Below are 20,797 nucleotides of genomic sequence, written 5' to 3'. Positions count from 1 at the left end.
CTAAATTAGCATGATAAACAGAAAGATGTAAAATGGATCAAAAAGATGTAACTGTGTAATTTGGCTCCAAGAAGGAGAGAGAGAATAGGAAGGAAGCAGCATTTGAGGGCCGAGTATAATGGCTTAGCACTTTGTAATGTGAAGATATCTAGCTCATATTCTAGAAGTCTCATAACTCCTCAGTGGGATAATTTAAAAATAAAGTAATATTTTTGAAGTGGAAAAAGAAAATAACTATAAAACTAAAATTCTATACCCAGTGAACGTATTCTTCAGAGATGAGAGTTAATGAGAAAGACATATTCAGACAAAATAAACAGAGAATATATCCCTGGTAAACACTCACAAAAGCACTTTAGGCAGAAGAAAAACAGTAGGTGATGCGTGATGGAAAGAGTAGTAGTTAAAACAAGTATGAGTAAATCAGAATAAGTGTTGACTTAACAATAATGTCTTAGTGTGTGTCGGGTGTGTGTTACATATCACACAGCAGATGTGTTAGGATATGGAGTTCATGTGCTTAGCATTGTTTAGGAAGACGGTAGTAAATATAAACTAATCTTAGATGATAAGTCAAAATTTTCTAATGCAGAAAGTAATTACTAAAAGAGTAGTAAAAATCAATATGATTATCATGATAACAGAGGAAGTGGAAAAATTAATAATTAGTCTAAACTCAGACCAAAGAAGAAAAAAGGAACAAAGAGCAAGTGGTATTTAATAATATTTTGATAGGTTGGTAGATCTCTAAATATATTTGTAGTTATAATAAACATGGATGGATAGAGGTTCCAAATTAAAACATTCCAGGCTGAATAAGGAAGCAGAGAATCTGGAATTCTCTAGGCCAGAATACTGGAGTGGGTAGCCTTTTCCTTCTCCAAGGGAACTTCCTGACCCAGGAATCAAACCAGGGTCTCCTGTGTTGCAGGAGGATTCTTTACCAGCTGAATTACCAGGGAAGCCCAAGCAGTTAGAAATCAATTTAAATAAAGCATCAAGGAAGTTCCAATAGATAATAGAAAATATTTTTATCTGAATGATGATGAAAATACCCTTGAGGTATACTGCTAAAGCCATGATTAGAGGAAATTATCATTAAATGCATATATTCTATGTTAAGGATAAAAAATAAATTGAACATTTATCTCAAGTTAAAAAAGACAGTAAATTAAACCCAAAGTCAGTAGCAAAAAGGATATCATAGATAACAATGCAGAAGTTAATGAAATAGTCATAGTGAAAAGGTGGATCAGAAGAGTCCTTTAATTTAGTAATATCTATAAAGACTCCCTTGTTCTTAAGGGATAATGAAGGGAAAAGCTGCCTTCTATGGATATATTTGGTATTTTTTTTTTTAATTATTGTTTACATCCTTTATACCCATTATCATACAAGTGGGCTTCCCTGGTGGCTCAGATGGCCCTGCAATGTGGGAGACCCAGGTTCAATCCCTGGGTCAGGAAGATCCTCTGGAGAAGGAAATGGAAACCCACTCCATTACTCTTACCCGGAGAATCCCATGGACAGAAGAGCCTGGCAGACTGCGGTCCATGGGGTCGCAAAGAGTCTGACACGACTGAGCAACTAAGCGTACCCATTATCTTAGTCTTCTATTATTTGTTTGCTTTAGGGCTTTTCCTCATTTTAGAAAGACATATTTGCGTGAAATAATTTGCTTATTATTTTTTCAGATACCAATTTATAGAAGAAGCTTTTCAGAATCAGAAAGTGATCATAGATACACTAATTACCAAACTGATGGAAAAAACAAAATATATAAAATTCACAGGAAATCAGATCCAAAACAGGTAAATTTATATTTGTGGTATTATTTAAATCATCTTTTTATACAATGTATTAAGTATATTAATTTTAAGAACAGACAGTTTGCTCAACTCATGGTGAAGTACATCCAAATGAGTTGTCAGATGGGTCTAATAACACAGAGCTGATAAGACTTGTCCAGAAACTTTGAATCTCTGGAAAGTTTGAGAGTATTCTTCTCGGCCATGAAATTTAAAAACTGTTGTTATTATTAACAGCTCATTTATCAGGTAAATATTAATAATAATTTTTAATTATTTGCTGTTTTCTAATTTCCCAAGAAATGCCAGGATATAAAAACTGTAAAGTATTTTAACAATTAGATAAATACTTGCTATTTTAAGGAAGAAGAACATATCATAGAACATCAGGAGACAGGGCTTGTAAAACTGTTTCACATACGTTTTACTCTTTAACAGGTACAATACTTAAAAGAGTTTCTACATATTACCTGTTATACTTTTGCCCTCCAAGGGATCAAATCATCAGCTGTCCATGTCTTACAGTTCAGTGATTGGGGAAGAAAACCACTGACCTCTGTGGAGAAGAGGGAATTTGTCTGGTACCCCTTTTTATCCATTTGGGACCCACACTGACATTTTTACAACACCTGTGAAACTCCATGACTCCTTTCCTTTGTTGTTGTGCACACAGAAGTAACATGTCACTGCTTAAAAAGATCAAGAAAGAGAGAGCCTGAATAAAGGGAGGCCTTGCAGGAGTTTTCAGTGCTGTTCACAGGGAAAAAATAGATCAGCCTCTTACAGTTCATCTTCCTTAAGATCAGTTGTTACAATATGTTACTCTGATCATTTTGCAGCATGGCTAGGATGGGACATTTGGTACTTTTTTCCAAGGAATTCCTTGGTTTACCTGGTTTTCTTAAAGAAGATTTTAAGTATAATTTAACCTTTTCTTGATAACCTGGTGGTGGTGTTATTATATCTATTTATTATTATACCTTGTGGTAATAAAAGTTCTGTGGTGTGTCTTTTAGTTTTTATTATTCTTTTGCTATCAGCTCTCATTTCATTTTACCTTTCTCTTTCGTATAAAAACTGTAGTTGACCAAATACTATTTTCTTTGCCATATTCCAACCAAGTACTGTATTTGGCAAAATGGACATAACTGCTGGGTTTAAAATTTTTGTATTTGAATAATGGGAAGTATATAATGAATATTTATGGAATGATAAGGATAGATATTTTTTCCCATCTAATGGCAAAGAGTAGCAATTGCAAAATAACTAATTATATATGTGTGTGTGTGTGTGTATGTATAAACTATCCACCTTTGATGAAATTCACCCTTTTGACTTTTTTCTTTCACTGTGTATATGGTATGAGTTCTGAGCCAAAGTTTACTTTAAAAAAAAAAAAAGATATCCATTTATTCCAACACTTGTTCCAGTTGTTGAAAAGACTATATCCTGTTGCTGTTAAACTGCGTTGGCACCTTTGTAGAAAATCATTTGACCATGTATGTATAATATTATTTTGGACTTTCCACTTCGTTCCATTTTCTTTCTTACTAATACCACACTTGCTTCATGACTAGAACTTTTTATAGTAAATCTTAAAATCAGACATTGTGAGTTTTCCAAATTTGTTTTACTTTTTTTTTAAGTTGTTTATACTAGTTTTTAAAAATAATACATTATGATATGGAAGGATTTTATTTTTTGAATGGTAAGAATTTAAAATCTTTGAATTAGTTGCTAATTATTAATATCTTTATAGCCTACTTGATTATAAAATGTTAAATTTACTGGACTGGCTTTGCTATTAATTCATTTTTACTCATATGCAAACATGGTATTACTTGTCCCTTTTTTCATTCTGTTCTACCATCATGAGATTTTTGTTTGTTTTTTGAGGTTGTTTACTTCCTTGATCTGATAGCCAATGTTGATGTTCAATACTTATCTTGAAGAATTTCCAACATGGCAGGGAATAAATAGCCCAGAGAACTTATACTCAATATTTTGTAATAATGTATAAGGGAAAATAATTTGAATAATAATAATATATATATATGTATGTGTAACTGAATCCCTTTACCATATACCTGGAACTGATACAACATTGTAAATCAACTATAATTTTTAAAAAAAAGAATTTCCAACAGAGAATAAAATCCCTGCCCCTTTGATCTTAAGTTTTGGAAGATAACTATGGAAGAAGCAGACAGAAGAAATGAAGCCTTTTATTTACCTCATAATGTTTGATGGTGGATGCCTCATTTTTATCTGCTTCTATAAGGTATTCTGGTTTGATGCTGTGTATATTTTTCTCATCCATTTTGATCTCCATAAAAACATTTTCTCTGATCAAAGGAAAAAATGTATGGTGGTATGTAAAAACATAATGTTATTTGGCTGCTTATTTCAAGACAAATGTGTTATTAAAAGTAGTTAACTATTATTATGGTCTTTTGGTTTTTATTCAGATAGAATGAATGGGCAGCAGTTCAGATGACTAAGATAATTGTGACACATTTAAGCTTTTCTACTTTTTAGTTGCAGTGAATACAGTAGAATTCAGAGTCAACGGTTTTCCTTATCTTGTTTATAAATCTTTTTTTTTCTTTGTCTGTTCTTACAGGCTGAGAAATTTTCTATGTGTCATCATAATTTTTCTGAATATTATTTCCTTAAAAATGTGTTCATTCTTTTACAGTTTTATACATTTTTAAGATTGAACTGAAGTGACTGTCTTTTGGAAGAATTATATTTTTGCTCTCTCATCTTTAAGAAAGTCAATTTAAACTGAAGGACCCTTAGGAATAGCCAAGCTTTTAAGAGCTGAAAACTTTCTGGTCTAATTTAGACATTAGAAAATCAATATTGCGTATTATAAAACTAATATGCCTTAGATTTTAGATTTTCCCCTTTTGTTTAATTTTCAGGATAATTGAAGTAAATCAAAATCAGAAGCAGGTGGAACAGGATATTAAAGTTGCCATATTTACATTGATGGTAGAAATAAATAAAAAAGGTAAAGCTTTACTGCATCAGCTTGAGGTAAGTTACTGTTAATGGGACAAAATGTAGTGATTATGTTAAGTGTTTTCTTATGTATTTGTGAATTTGGAATCACAGCCTTTTTCATATAATTGTTTTTATTTATGATTCAGTAATATTTTAGGCTCTGCCTTGTAGCTGACAATTTGTGACTTTAAAATGCACTAGGAATGTCTTACTCCTTATTGTTTACTTCATAGCACAAAGCATAATGCCTTGCTTGGAGGAGGAGCTTGGTAAATGTTAAAACAAGATGAGCTGTTTTAGAGATTCATTGAACTGACGGCTTTGGGTCCCCAAAGCAGTGCAGCAAAGTTTTTCAATAAGTTACCCTAAACTATACTTAAATCTCAATATATACGTTTAACCTTAGGAGAAATTAGATAAAAGGATGTGTCTCCTCCCCTCAACAGTCTTAATTGTGAAAGCAATACTCAGGGAGCGATGCTCAAGGCACTTAGGATAGTTTTTTCTCACTGCAGGTAAGAAAAATATTACTGTCTTAATCAGCTTTTTTACACACATGAAAGGTCAAGATCCAGAGTTAATGTTTGACTCAAATAATATGAAGCTACAACTTCTACATGATATCTTAATGCAATACTAATGCATGATATTTTGGTATTCTTTTAATATATTGGTACAAAAGGATTTTAAGAGAAGAGAAGCAAATTAAGAAGAGAATAAAAGAACCCTAATGTTTGAAGATTTAAGGGGAAGAAAGCTCATAGAAATAAGTTAGTTCAATCTCTTTACCTATAGTCAACAAAATTGTAAGGTCTTTGTCAGCAAGATCTCTTCCTCTTGGAAAAGCATAATCATTCCCGTGGTTTATCAAACATACAGGAAGCAGAGACCAAAATGATTCTCTCTCCTTTTGGAAACAAATACGTAGTGAAAAAATTTTCTGGCTGGGAGGAATCAGACCTCATTTATCATAACTATCTTTTCAAGGTTCTAGGGTGCATTGGGAGGTTGTTGGTTTGTTTAGCTAGAAGCATTTAAACTATTTTAAAAGATGTCAGAGCTCTACTTAAAATCAGATGTCACATTGATATTCTTTCTCAGAGTGAATAGTGCACACGTTGCCGTAGCTGTTTCCAAATTTCACTGTAAATAAGGGTCGCTTGCTTTTTAAAAATCCAGGAAAGAACACAAGATGACCACATCTTCAAATCTCTAAAAGTAAACTTGGTCATCAGTATTATTTTAAATCAGCTTTATATATTGACTTAATTTTTTACAGTGACTTTTAAGTATTCTTGTCAGTCTTCATACCCATTCTCCTGGTTCATAGGATCCTCCTTTAAGGCAAATAAATCAGTGTTTTCTAATAACTTGAAAAAAAGTCAGCCAAATAGTTATTACTATAGAAGACCATTTGGGCTTCTGATTCTCAATTTGCAACATCTCTAAAAGTCAACAGAATTTCTATTTCTAGAATGTCTTCAAGAAACACTTAGGTTTTGTGTGGTCAGAGAGAGCCTAGCAAATCATCTCTGAACTTAAGATTAGACACAACAAAGCCATCAGTAGTCACTGCAGTGACTTAATTCAGTTTGAAGTCGCTCAGTGATGTCCGACTCTTTGCAACTCCATGGACTGTATAGCCCACCAGGCCCCTCCGTCCATGGACTGGAGTGGGTTGCCATTTTCTTCTCCAGGGGATCTTCCCGGCCCAGGGATCAAACCCTGGTCCTCCACATTGCAGGCAAACGCTTTACCATCTGAGCCACCAGGGAAGCCTCTAATTCAGTTTAGCATGTATGTATTTTCCAAATTTGAAGCAAAGGTGTAGGTTCACTTTTTCTGTTGAGAATATAATTCTATATTGGAGTATAGCAATTTTACATAACATTTCTTAGAGCCAGTGAAAGGTCCTGTTTTCTCCTCCTTTCCTTGCCAGGTAAAGGAGACCGTGGGGGTAGAGACCTTTAAAATAGCCCACATTTATTGGGGCTTTCTTCTCCTCTGGACTGACCTATGTTCTTGTTTGTGTACTTCCCTTGGAGAAAATTCTGTAGTGTGCTTTTCTGTGGCTTTTCTGAGAGTGCATTTGTTCCATTAGTCACTGTATCAGTTGGTTCATGGCAGTTTTCAATAGACAAAAATTATATGCTTCCCCCTTTTTTTTCCTTACTACATAGAAAGCATAAATGTTGTCTACCATGTGGCGTGACTTGGCACAAAGTAGCTGCAATCAGGATAAGAGTGCATGAAAGGGGAAATTATCTGCTTGAGTAAATCATGTGATCTGGTAGCTTTACTCAATTGCTGGGTGGTATACCTATTTTATTTGTTAGTGTTGAATTTAATGGGCACTTGCTTTTGTTAAAGGGCTTCCCAGGTGGCACTAGTGGTAAAGAACACGCCTGTCAATGCAGGAGACATAAGAGACGTGGGTTTGATCCCTGAGTCAAGACCATCCCCTGGAGGAGGGCATGGTAGGCCACTCCAGTATTCCTGCCTGGAGAATCCCATGGCAGGGAGCCTGGTGGGCTATAGTCCATAGGGTCACAAAGATGGCTAATCCATGGTTTTGTGCCTTTTTGGATACTGGAAGATGGATGAACAGAAACCTAAATCCCAGAATATGTAAAACCCAACACAAGGCTTGGGCAGCAGAGATGAGGTAGCATCGGGGCGACTGTGACACTGGAGACATGATTTTTACTTCAGTGAAAGTGATCTTTTGTACCTAGGGATAAGTTATTGTTACTTGGTTCTTAGAGGTGGCGGTTATCTTAATTTGGTAATCATTAAAATGTGTTACATGCAGAACTAATTTTGAAACTTTTTTTCAGAGTCTTGCAAAAGATCATCGAATGAAACTTATGCAACAGCAGCAGGAAGTGGCTGGACTTTCTAAACAGTTGGAACATGTCATGCATTTTTCTAAATGGGCAGTTTCCAGTGGCAGCAGCACAGCATTACTTTATAGCAAGCGACTGGTAAGATCGACTGTGTGGTTTAATATAGAGAGGTAGAGTGGAGTTACTAGAATGCTCAAAATTTATAAATGTTTATTAATCTATACTTAAATGCTTTTTACCTTTTTCTAATCTTTATCAATCAAAATATTTTGATTTTAAAAAATCTTTAAGCTCCCATGATTTAGGTGTATCTTCAATTTACTCTGCCACTGTCACTTCTATTTGGTTCTTTTCCAAATTTTCCCTTGGTGACAACTGAGCTTAGATAATGGTAAACATTTCCTGATTACCTGTAGTGTGCCTGGCACTTAATTCTAAGCATTTCATGTAACATTTTATTTACAACTTTACATCATTTTTATGAGATGGCTGTACCTATCCACCCCCATTGTATGAGTGATGAAACCAAAGCATGGATTAACACGCATAAGGCCACTCAAAATTCCAACTTGGAGAGCCAAACCCAGAGGCTTTGTTCCTCTTGTCAACACTGCATTGTTTACCCTGTCAGTGATGTATGGTGCTGGATATTTCAACCCCATTGCTACAGAAAAGTGGCTGTCATTTGTCCAACTATTTTCAGAGTAGTCTAGAACCTTGGTACTGAAAATGTGTTTACTGCATACTAATCACCTGAGGATTCTGGTTCAGTAGTTGTGATCTGTAGTTCTGACAAGCTCCCAGGTGATGCTCATGCTGCTGGTCTATAGACCACATCTTTAGTAGCAAGGATGTAGAAGACATTTAGCTGTGGGAGTCACACCATATAGGCATTCTTGCACTGCAGGCAGATTCTTTCCCATCTGAGCCACCAGGGAAGTCCTATATAGGCATTCTTAAAAACTCCTGCTCTACTTGTTTTAAAGATTCCACAGAGATTTATGTTTTGAAATCAAATTATGACATCCAAATCTGTTTTCTGTTCACCTACTCTGTTTTATGGAAGAAATTTTCTATGATTATATTGAAATAAGGAAATGCATTTCAGGATAAACTTGTGTAAACTAGGTTCAAATATTGAGTGACTTACTAGAAAACTAATTTGTAACTATTTCTAAAACTGTTCCTAATCATGAATTACATTCAACTCTTAAGATTTTTTTTCTTTTATAATTATCAATGATATGTTCTCTCAATCTTGAGCTGTTTTTTCTTTTTTTTACTGCTTCATTAGTCTAATGAAAAACAGCTTCTATACAGTTCATACTTTTTCTGTTACTTATATTTTCCTATAAGTCAAACAAAACACAGATAAAGGAGAAAGTGAGAGAATTGTCCTTTTCACTACTAGACCCATAATGAATATTTTTATTTGTACATAAGAAAGCATATTTGCACAGATAGTCTCCTTATCAGTTTAATAATGTTTCTCTAATTTTATTCTACTATTTTGTTTGTGATTATAAGAAAACAGTAGAGTTAGAGGATAGGATTACTTAATCTGCACAATGAGCTCTTGAAATAGAGAGGGAGACTGTTCTCTGTATTATACACAGGAGAAAATAGACACAAGGAAACATAAGGAACCAGTATTACCAGCTTCCTGACTCACTGAATTGTGGTGGGCCTTGCTGCATCACTGGCAGCAGATATAGGTAGTAAAATAATTTACCTGTGATGAATGCAGAGCTAAAGCTTGTGATTACTTGTAAACATTTAGAAGGATTTTTATCCTAAGAAAATTTGAAAGTCACTGTACTATGCAACTCTGTCCTTTAGAGCTTCGATGCTTCGTAAATATAGACATGTTTTCTCAGGTTATTTTTTAAATAATGGCTTTTATATACTTAAAAATTAAAAAGAAAAGTCTTACTGGCCTGAAATTTCAAGCTTAGCTTGAGATTCTTAGTTCTTTTTTTTTTTTGCAATAGGAGTTATACGCAGTAAAAGACCAAACCGGTTGGAATAGGAGAATCCTTTCAGAAGTCCAGTTTTAAATATATTTGAAAACGTTTTCACAGTATTTCCTTAGGTTTCCTCTCTCATCTGTTAAACATTCAGTTTATCCTTGTGTTATTTAGAAGAAAGGTAAGACATACTTACAGAAGAGACCAAGAGAGTGTACTAGCAATGGGTATTTTTGTAATGCTAGTGACTAAGAAACTGTTAGAGTATATAAGTAGTTAAGTAGTTAGAGTATATAAGCAGTAAAAGGGAATTCCACAATCTTTTTTACTCCCTTTCCCTCCTATATAATTAACCTTCAAAGACCTTCTTTATGTTTCTTAAATATCTCTTTGCAGTTCCTTACTTTTAGTCTTCAGTGCTCAGAATATATCATGTTCTTTTGCCTGGATTACTGTTACCCTTTCTTAGGATGCTGTTTCTTTTTAGGGACTACCGGGTTTAGTTTAGATTTGTCTTCCATTCCTTTTGGCAGCCTTCCTTGATCAACACTGAGTTGGATTAACCTTCCCTGTGTTTACAAAGCCCTTATGCATATATCCATCATACTGTTACTTATTTTTATCTACTGTTATTACATTTGCATATTTTTCTTTGAATTTCATTAGATTTTTTTTCCCCTTTTTTTTTTTTTTAAGATTGCACTGGGTTTCCATTGCTGTAGACTTTCTTTAGTTGCAGTGAGCAGGGGCTATTATTTGTTGCAGTGTGTGGACTTCTCATTGCTGTGGCTTCTCTTGTGGAGCACAGGCTCCAGGCATGCAGGCTTCAGTAATTGTGGCACACACGCTTAGTTGCTCCCTGGCATTTGAGATCTTCCTGGACCAGGGCTCAAACCCATGTCTGCTGCATTGACAGGCAGATTTTTATCCACTGGACCACCAGAGAAGTCTGACTTTTTTACTTCTCTAAGGGTAGAAATTTTATGTTACCCAGTGCTTGATATATAGAAATTCAGTGAAAGATTGACAGTAAATAAATAAGGTGTTAGATAATATCAACTGTCAGAAGCTATAAATAAATATAGATAAAACTTTCTGTTACATTTTACAGGATTGGAAACTCAAATACTAAATTTCTTTATTTTAATTTCAGTAGAAAGGAGGCAGTATACAGTATTGCCACCTCAAAAACTATTTTAACATCTTTCATATTTTTAAAAAATTTTTTCTTTTGCTTTTTGAACAGTAGCTAAGTTTTCATTGTGAAACCTGAACTTAAGTTCAGATACATCTGAAGACATCAAAAAATACATTTAATGACCCGTTATTTATCTTTTATACTAGTCAATGTTTATGACTCCTCAGAATTATCTCAAACATGCATCAAGGGTTTCAATAAGTATAATGGTTTACATTTGAGATGGGTAATATAATCTGACAAGAGGTTTTATATATTTACATTGAATGTCAGTAAAATACAGCAGAAATTGTTATCTAAGAACAGAGTTTGGCCAAATTTAGCATTACTTTTAGACCATGCCACAACTTAATTAGCAAATAGGTACTAGTTATCTGAGTTAAAAATAAATCCCATGTCTTCTAGTTTCTTATCAGCAAAAGAAGGAATTTACAGCATAGTATCTCAAAGGAAAAATAAAGTGTTTTCAAGTGATTTACCTTATAGTTCCTCTAATTAAGCTGATTACCATCTAAGGAAGTACTTATGTTTCTGACTTAATAATTTTGGGGGGCAAGAGAGCTTTATTTTTCAAGTTCCATGCTAAAACTCATATATTTGAAGTGCTAAGTTTCTATAGTGTGCCAAAAAGGATTGTTAAGATAAGAATGATCAACTCTACTTCCTGGCATGCAGCCTTTGGCGTGGTGACTATGAGGACTCAGGGTAGTAGAGTTGGGAGACCACACAGAGGCAGCCCCAGCCACAGGCGTGAAGTGGTGAGTGGGGAACACACAGGTAGTAAGCAGCGTGGCATGTGGATTTGGTTATGTTACGCAGCAGAGGCTCAGTCCATGGGCTGAGCAAGTAAGTAAATACATGGAGGGCAGTGGCAGCCAAGTGTTGGTTTGTTTGCTTGTTTTTTTGTTTCCTACTAGAGAAAATATTTAGAAAGGTAGAAAAAAGGATAAAGCTATAAAGATCCCTAAGATAGGGGTATAATTATGAACTCAGAGTTTGATAAAGGCCCTATAGTCAAAGCTATGGTTTTTCCAATAGTAATGTATGGATGTGAGAGTTGGGCCATAAAGAAGACTTGAGTGCCGAAGGATTGAAACTTTTGAACTGTGATGTTGGAAAAGACTCTTCAGAGTTCCTTGGACTGCAAGGAGATGAAACCAGTCAATTCTAAAGGAAACCAACCTTGAATATTCACTGGAAAGACTGATGCTGAAGCTGAAACTCCAATATTTTGGCCACCTGATGTAAAGAGCTGATTCATTTGAAAAGACTCTGATGCTGGGAAAGACTGAAGGCAGGAGAAGAAGGGGACGACAGAGGATGAGATGGTTGGATGGCATCACTGACTGAATGGCTGTGAGTTTGAAAAAGCTCTGGCAGATGGTGAATGATGGGGAAGCCCAGCGTGCTGCTGTCAACGGGGTCACAAAGAGTCGGACACGACTGAGTGACTGAACAACAACAGAGTTTTATGCGTGTACACAGATTTGGAAATAATTATAGATGGATAAGTATGTATGTGTATGTGCATATGTTTGCTATACTCAGTAGCAGTGAACCCACTATCCTTTTAGATGTGGGTTTCTAAATAGCAAACAAAGTGAGGGAAAGTAGTACCCAGAATATCTTGCACTGATGAAATGATGAAGACTTGTCAAAAAGACCAGGATCCAGCCTAAGTGGGTCACCCTGGGCACACCCACAAATTTGAGGCTCAAAGTAAATAAACAATGGGTTACAACACATTGGATTAAGTAGGAATAAATGAGCCCATGATGAGAAAAATAGGCAAATGACAAAGAAGGGAAGAGTTTATGGTGAGAATATAAATAAGTAGAGAAAGAATAGTGAAAATAAAGAAGCACTTTGGTCACTGTCTTAGTGAAAGTGTTGGCCACTCAGTCATGTCCAACTCTTTGACCCCATGGACTGTAGCCCGCCAGGCTCCTCTGCCTATCCTTAGGATTTCCCAGGCAAGAATATGGGGTGGGTTACCATTCCTTTCTCCAGGCTGTCTTCCCAGCTTAGGGGTTGAACCTTGGTCTCCCTCATTGCAGGCAGATTCTTTACCAGCTGAGCCACCCAGTGTCTTAGAGGAAACTCAAAAGGAGTTATCGCTGGGTACTAGCGTAGTGAATGGAGCATTGGTGAGGAATAGGGGTTTCGTATAACCCTAAAATACCTCTCTGCAAAATACTGATCAGTTATAAACAGGGAGAGTGGTGAATTTACAGTAGAGAAACTGGGCATCAGAATGACTAGGTGATGAAGATTAGTATCAGCAGTGGTTGGACAGTTTATATCCTGAGCTTCTCAATATGATGCCCTGAGAAGTACACATTATCACTTGTGTGGTTTTCCTAACAAGAATATTTCACCTATACTGGAGGAAATACACTCCAACCCAGGTTGAAAGTCATCCTACTGAGTGTAAAGCCTGAAATCATCAAAGACATACATGTCTGGGAAAGACCGAAGAGACATGGCAACTGAATGCAACCTATATTTCTAGTGAGCATCCTGGAAAAGTCACTGTGGGAACAGTTGGCATTAGAATGAAGTCTCTGGGTTGAGTGGTTGTGTTGCAACAGAGTTGCTTTCTGAATTTGTACTTTGTTGCTTATGTTAGAGGGTCTTTGATTTAGAGTATCTTCACTGAAGTGTTTAGAGGAGACAGAACCTAATGTCTTCAGCTTGCTATCAGAAGGTTTGTAAAAACACTGGTAATGGTAGTGTGTGTGCACAGGAGTCCCTGAGTGGACCCTGAAATAAATGTGCTTAATATATTAACAGTTGGGAAATCTGAGTGAAGGGTTATTTTTTTACTTTTCTCCAATTTTAAAATTACTTCAAAATAAATTATTCAGTTTTAGAAAATGATAAAGCATATTACAAAGGAAAAATTGGGAGTATCATTCTTTTGATTAGCATCTTATTGAGAATGTTTTATAGTGAGAATTACTAAGATGCAAAGAATTAAGGAAACAAGAAAAACTTAGGGAAAAGAGCGTTGTGTTGAGTGCTGTTTGCCAAACACTGAACCATGTACTCTACATTGTCCCAGAATAAACATTTTTACTCAAAATTTAGTGTAGCTATTTGAGATAATTTAGCAATTAAAGGAAGCAAACTTATTTATTCAACATTTATTGAATGCCTGTTTTATATTTAAGGCAGCATTCTAAATACTAAGAGAACAGAAAACAAAGCAAAATTTCTGCCCTTAAAAAGCTGCACTTCAGTGAAGAGAGATAGACAGTACCAAAACAAGTAAAATATATAGACCATTGCATGGTGTTGAGTGCTGTAGGGAAAACAGTAAGTTGAGAAGAATCTGAGAGCACTGGGGTAGGATTGTGGCTTCAGATAGGGAATTCTACCTAAAGAGGGTGATTATTTGAGCAAACACCTGAAGAAGGTGACAAAGCAAGCCAGGCACATACTCGCAGAGAGTATTCAGGTGGAGCACAGGTACAGACAGCAAGTGAGAGACTGAGATGGGAGTTACTTGTGACATGGACAACAAGGAGGCCTGAGAGGAACACAGTGCATGAACACGCAGTAGGATGAGTAAGTGCTGAGATACAGATTTGAGTTGGATAAATGGTGAGACTGGATGAGATCTCTAAAAAGTCTGTGGGTGTAGGAGAGAGAGCAGTTGCAAGGCACGCTGGTGTGGGAAAGGAGGAAGAACCAACACTGGAGACTGAGATGTGACACTGGAACGCACACCTATACTCGGTTACCTTAAAAAGTAGCAGCCAGTGAAATAAGGGGAAAACCATGAGACTGTAGCTCGCTAGAAGCCAAATGAAGAAAATGCTTTGCTTCCATGAGGGCCAAGTGATCACCTGTGTGAAAAGCTACTGAAAGCCTGAGGGGAGAAAATTGCTGAGTAGTGTCTTTGAATCAGCAAGGGTGTTGGGCCCTATTATGCAAGTGTAATGGCTTCCCTGGTGGCTCAGATGGTAATGAATCTGCCTGCAATGTAGGAAACCCAGATTCGAGCCCTGGGCCGGAAATCCCCTAGAGAAGGAAATGGCGACCCACTCCAGTTTTCTTGCCGGGAAATTCCACGGACAGAGGAGCCTGGTGGGCTATAGTCCATGGGGTTGCAGAGAGTTGGACATGAATGAGCAACTAACACTTGGGCTTGCATGAGTGCATGATTCGCAAGCTGGAAGCCTGGCCAGTTAATCCACTGTGATAGGAGGGACCACTAGTACTGGTAGGTGATGGAACTTTGTGGAAGGTCTCTTGATTGTTCCTGGTTTTTTGTTTTGTTTTATTTTGTTTTCAGGAGATGCTGGAGGTTTGGTAAGAGATAGTCATTTGAAATAGTCACTTGAGAGAGTATGGATGTGAAGGACCAGAGGAATATCATATGATAGCCTGTGAACCTTAGTAAATAGGCTGTGTTTTTGAAGCCCGATCAGTCCCTTTACCAGTCCAATTACAGTCATTAGAAAGTTAGATTTAACCAGTGTTGTTTGTTGGTTGGTGTTTCAGAGAAAGGTTGAGGAGAAGGGAGTGTGTGTAATTTGACATGTGAGAGAAAGGTGTTGAGGATATATGCAAGGAAATGATTATGAGGATTACTCCTGGGATTTAAGCTAGATAAGGAGAAATTGACAGATAGTGTTGGACATGACTGAGCAACTAACACTTCACTTCAGAGGGATATTGTAAGGTTGGGAGGTAAGATAAAGTCAAAGGACAGGAAAAATTTTAAGAGCAAAAGTTTATAGGACCTTTAGGATTTGTAGGATTATTGGGATCTGGGCACTAGAGGGAATAATCTGGAAAGAAAGGTCATCTAATTGTATATTAAAATCATCCAGAATTTGTTGTTCAGTTGCTAGGTCATATCTGACTATTTGTGACCCCATGTACTGCAGCACACTGGGTTTCTGTCACCTTCACTATCTCTCACAGTTTGCTCTAACTCATGTCTATTGATCGTGATACCATGCAAGTATCTCATTGTCTGTTGCCACCTTCTCTTCTTGCCCTCAGTCTTTCCCAGCATCAGGGTCTTTTCCAGTGAGTCGGCTCTTCGCTTGAGGTGGCCAAAGTATTGGAACTTCAGCTTCAGCATCAGTCCTTGCAATGAATATTCAGGGTTGATTTCCTTTAGGATTTACTGGTTTTAATCTTCTTGCAGTCTAAGTGCCTCTCAAGAGTCTTCTCCAGCACCATTGTTGAAAAGTATCAGTTCTTTGCTGCTCAGCCTTCTTTATGGTCCAATTCTCACATCCATACTTGACTACTGGAAAAACCATAACTTTGACTATATGGACCTTTGTCGGCGAAGTGACATCTCTGTTTTTTAATATGTGATCTAGGTTTGTCATAGCTTTTCTTCCAAGGAGCAAGCGTCTTTTAATTTTGTGGCTGCAGTCACTGTCCACAGTGATTTTGGAGACAAGAAAATAAAATCTGCCACCATTTCCACTTTTTCATCTTTTATATGCCATGAAGTAATGGGACCAAATGCCATGATCATATTTTTTTGGATGTTGAGTTTTAAGCCAGCTTTTTCACTCTTTCACCTTCATCAAGAGGCTCTTTAGTTCCTCTTCACTTTCTGCCATTAGGGTGATATTATCTGCATATCTGAGTTTGTTGATATTTTTCCTAGCAGTCTTGATTCAAACTTGTGATTCCTCCAGTCCGGCATTTCACATGATGTACTCTGCATAGAAGTTAAATAAGCAGGGTGACAGTATACAGCCTTAATGTACTCCTTTCCCAATTTTGAACCAGTCAGTTGTTCCATGACTGGTTGGAACTATTGCTTCTTATCCTGTATACAGGTTTCTTAGGAGAAACATAAAGTGGTCTGGTATTCCCATCTCCTTAAGAATTTTCCACAGTTCAAAGACTTTAGCAGAGTCAGTGAAGCAGCAGTAGATGTTATTTTTGGAATTCCCTTGCTTTTTTTATGATCCAGCAGATGTTGGCAACTTGACCTCTGTTTCCTCTGCCTTTTCTAAATCCAGCTTGTACATCTGGAAGTTCTCGATTCATGCACTGTTGAAGTCTAGCTTGAAGGATTTTGAGCATTACCTTGCTAGCATGTGAAATGAGCACAGTTGTGGTAGTTTGAACATTCTTTGGCATTGCCTTTCTTTGCGATTGGAACGAAAACTGAGCTTTTCCAGTCCTGTAGCCCATCTAGGATTATGGCAGGAATAATATTAGAGATGGTGATCATAAGCCAAGAGCTGAACTCTTTAAAGACTGAGAGAGAATGACTGAGCATTCACTGAGGACTGCAGTGTGGAGGAGGGTGGGAGGTGGTGTGATGATTGAGATTCACAGCACAGGACAGGAAGAGCCATCCTACTAGCAGGTCTGGTTAAGGCTGTACTTAATATCCTGAGCAGAGATTCATTTGTATTTTCTGTAATCCATTAGCCCCCTAATCTCCACTCTGAATTCTTCTTTGAAAGAGTAAGTAAAACAAAAGAAGAATGTGATTTTACTTTACAAATATATGGTTGGTGCATCTGTGAAACTTCTTTAATTCAGTGAACTAACTTTAACCTATCACTTTAGGATAGGTTTGTTTTGTGTTCAACAGTAAAACTGAATTGTATTTCTAACACATTTTTGAGGGAAAACTGTGTTGTTTGTCCACTTTTTATAATTTACACATGAACACTTGTGTTGGCATATATGTGATACAGAGAGCATTTTTTATGTATTTGTTGGGAACTTGATAAATTATTTGCCTAAGAAAGACTTGGATGCTTAGTTGTCTCTCTGCTTTCTTCTAGATTACGTACCGGTTACGGCACCTCCTTCGAGCAAGGTGTGATGCTTCCCCAGTGACCAACAATACCATCCAGTTTCACTGTGATCCTAGTTTCTGGGCTCAAAATATAATCAATTTAGGTAGGCTGTTATGTCGATTTTCTCAAAGTGCCATTTGTTTCTGGAACTCTTAATGATTATGAGTTTGTTGAAACTGTATTGCCTTCCACCCCCGAAATATTTTTATTATCTTGTTTTAAAGATGTAGATTTTTCCCAGTATTTCATTAGTGTATGTATATGTGTGACACATGCATGAATATAAACACACATATAAATATGTGAGTGATATGAAACATCCTTTTATTGACTCACTGTGTGTCTAGACTTCTGGATTTAGGAGTTGTCGTTCTTCTTCAAGCAAGTAGAATCTTGCTTGTACTGTTAGTGACATATTTATCAGAATAGTTGTTAAAACTTTTGACATGTGTCTGCCATTAATATAGTACTTTTTAGAATGTTTTTCTGTTAAAATAGTATTTCTCATACAATTATTATATACTTACTCTTGAGACCCAGTTGTCAGGTACTAATAGTTCATTTACTTGCTTTTTCTTGCTAGGGAGGAATTCTCTCTCTCTGTTTTGTTTTTGTTTTGCCTTTTATGTAATAAATAAATAATTTTTAACCTTCTAATTGAAGTGTATCATGCATACAGATAACTGCCCAAATTTGAAGTACTAGAGCCTACTGAGTTATCAAAAAGGGGGGGTTTTATTATCATTTTGTAACATCACATGTCCTTGCAGGCAGTCCTTGTTACATGATGTGCTAGTAAAAAAAATCTTCAATTTTTGCCTCCTTTCTTAATTTCTCACGGGGAAATTATAGAAACAGAAATAAGAATTTCATATACATTCTTCAGTAACCATCTTTTGGCAGTTTTTGGGCTCATTGACTTTGTTTCAAAATCATCAAATAGGGTTGCTCTCCCATTGTCTCAGCTAGATTCTGGGTAAGAAAGAACTGGCTGGAAAGAGAGCCAATGCTCTCAGAACACTCCAAGAAAGGAAGAAATATGCTTACATAAATCTCATCCATACATGAGAACAGAAAGAATGGTAATAAGGTGACCCTTTGAAGAAGTGATAAGGCGAGACTCCTCAGCACAGTTTAGAAGTACATACTTATTGATAACATAGTCAGCAGCTGGAATCATACATATTCTCACCTATATAACTAAAGAAGCATCTTAATACAAAGCATGTATATAACTACCTCTTACCCTACTCTACCCTCCACCACATATGTACCTATACAGAGAATCTATCACAGTTTTATATCCACAGAAACAGTCTTGTTGACTTATATATACTTATAAGCATACCACTTAAAAAATAGTCCACATGATGTAGACATAGGTAAAATTAAGAGAATATGTAACTGTACACACATAAGTGAATATAGTTTAGGTAAATCTGAATCAGCAAAAACAAAAACACCTCTTATTTGTGAGGATTTGTAAGACAGTATCCTTTACTGTAGCTATAGCTCTATAAATTGTCATTTAAAGTGAGATTCACATTTTAAATCTTCTGAGAAGGATACAACTTTCCCAAGCTTGTTTATTTATGGCTTCTGAGAAACATGTTATAGAAGAGTACAAGGGAAAAGTAATGTCTTGGACGAAAATTCAGTTTAGTGTCTTTGTGACTTTGGATAAGTTGTTTGGTCTCTCTGAACCTTACATCCCTTATCTGTATGAAGGATTTTAACAATATACATAGATCTCCTGTCATGGTACCTAATACAGAGTAAGTATTTAATGAATGATAACCATATTTTTAAGGATGCATATGCTTAGTAAATCAGGAATTTTTGAGTCTCTGCTATTGAAGAAATCAAGCTTTGCCCTACTCTTGGACCAGACCTGTGAGAGGTACCTTTAATCTCTTTATAACAGTGTAGTTATAAAGCATGGTGTTTGCCATCAGAGGATTAACATAGTTTGCTCCGTGAAGGTGTAAAGAACTAGCTGTTGTCATTCAATTGCTAAGTCGTAGAGAGATAACTGGATCAGAAATACTCTGTGGTATTGTTCTCACATCCAGTGTCAGGTTTGCGTGTTTTGTTTTGATTATACAACAGCAGTTCTCACAGTGTAGTCTGAAGCTCCTTCAGGTGGTAATAGGTATCCCTTTTCCAAGTACATACTCATATGTGGCTGGGTTTTCTGCATGTATTTCAATTTAAACAATATATTAGATACTGCAGAAACAGTTATGAGAGTTCAGCTATTAAGCCAGACATTTAAAGAGATGTTTGAAAATGTAAAATAGTGCCATTCTTCACTAAATTTTTTTAAAATAAAAATAAAGTTTTTTTGTTTTTGTTTTTTTTCCATAAAAATATGTTACTCTGGGTTGTCACTTTTAAATGAATTAGTATGGAAAAATATTTTTTAATTCTCATTTCTAGTTTTGAATGTGGTAGATTTTGTTTGATAGACCCTACATAAACAGAAACTCTTCGGAGTTTCTATCTTTAAGTGTGTAAAGGGTTCCTGAGACAAAAATTTCCTTGGAAATCCTGAAAATGAGCAAAGATAGCCTTTTACAAAATATGGTATGGTACTATCAGAAAATCTTTAGAACTTAACTTTTTCTCTTTGATTAGGTTCTTTAGTAATTGAAGATAAAGAGAGTCAACCACAAATGCCTAAGCAGAATCCTGTCGTGGAACAGAATTCACAGCCACCAGGTGGTTTATCTTCAAACCAGTTATCCAAGTTTCCAACCCAGATCAGCCTAGCTCAGTTACGACTCCAGCATATGCAGCAACAGGTAATGGCTCAGAGGCAACAGGTGCAACGGAGGCCAGCACCTGTGGGTTTACCAAACCCTAGAATGCAGGGGCCCATCCAGCAACCTTCCATCTCTCACCAGGTAAATTTGGAAGCAGGCCTGTCCTAACTTAGATAATTATAATACAGTTGTATTCAGCAGCTGCTAAAATAACCAAGGTGTCCTTCCTCCATGATTTAAATATATTAATTTATAAAAATTTGTCACATCAAGGGTCCCTAATTTAACTCTAGTTCGTAGCCCTTCTGAAAAAGAAATTAATGGTTTATTCATCTGGGACATCTATTCTCATCTGCTTTTTGTCATCTTTATAACAGAGGATAAATGATTGCATTCCTGAATAACCC

At 36.2% G+C, this 20,797-nt stretch overlaps 1 protein-coding gene across 3 annotated transcripts in view; it reads left to right on the top strand.

Moving 5' to 3' along the window:
- Window positions 1-20,797, top strand: part of TRIM24 (tripartite motif containing 24) — a 109,637-nt gene that overhangs the window by 56,933 nt on the left and 31,907 nt on the right. For 2 of the 3 annotated variants that reach the window (XM_070465208.1, XM_020878278.2), the window contains exons 5-9: window positions 1,695-1,811; window positions 4,736-4,850; window positions 7,655-7,801; window positions 17,611-17,728; window positions 20,263-20,531. In XM_070465208.1, the coding sequence (XP_070321309.1) occupies window positions 1,695-1,811; window positions 4,736-4,850; window positions 7,655-7,801; window positions 17,611-17,728; window positions 20,263-20,531 (766 nt within the window). The remainder of the gene's footprint in view (window positions 1-1,694; window positions 1,812-4,735; window positions 4,851-7,654; window positions 7,802-17,610; window positions 17,729-20,262; window positions 20,532-20,797) is intronic. The other variant, XM_020878281.2, reaches the window with a different exon arrangement.

This window comes from Odocoileus virginianus, chromosome 1 (genome assembly GCF_023699985.2).
Source record: "Odocoileus virginianus isolate 20LAN1187 ecotype Illinois chromosome 1, Ovbor_1.2, whole genome shotgun sequence".
Classification (NCBI taxonomy): domain Eukaryota; kingdom Metazoa; phylum Chordata; class Mammalia; order Artiodactyla; family Cervidae; genus Odocoileus; species Odocoileus virginianus.
Note: the sequence above shows the minus strand (reverse complement) of the source record. Positions and strands in the feature narration are given on the sequence as shown.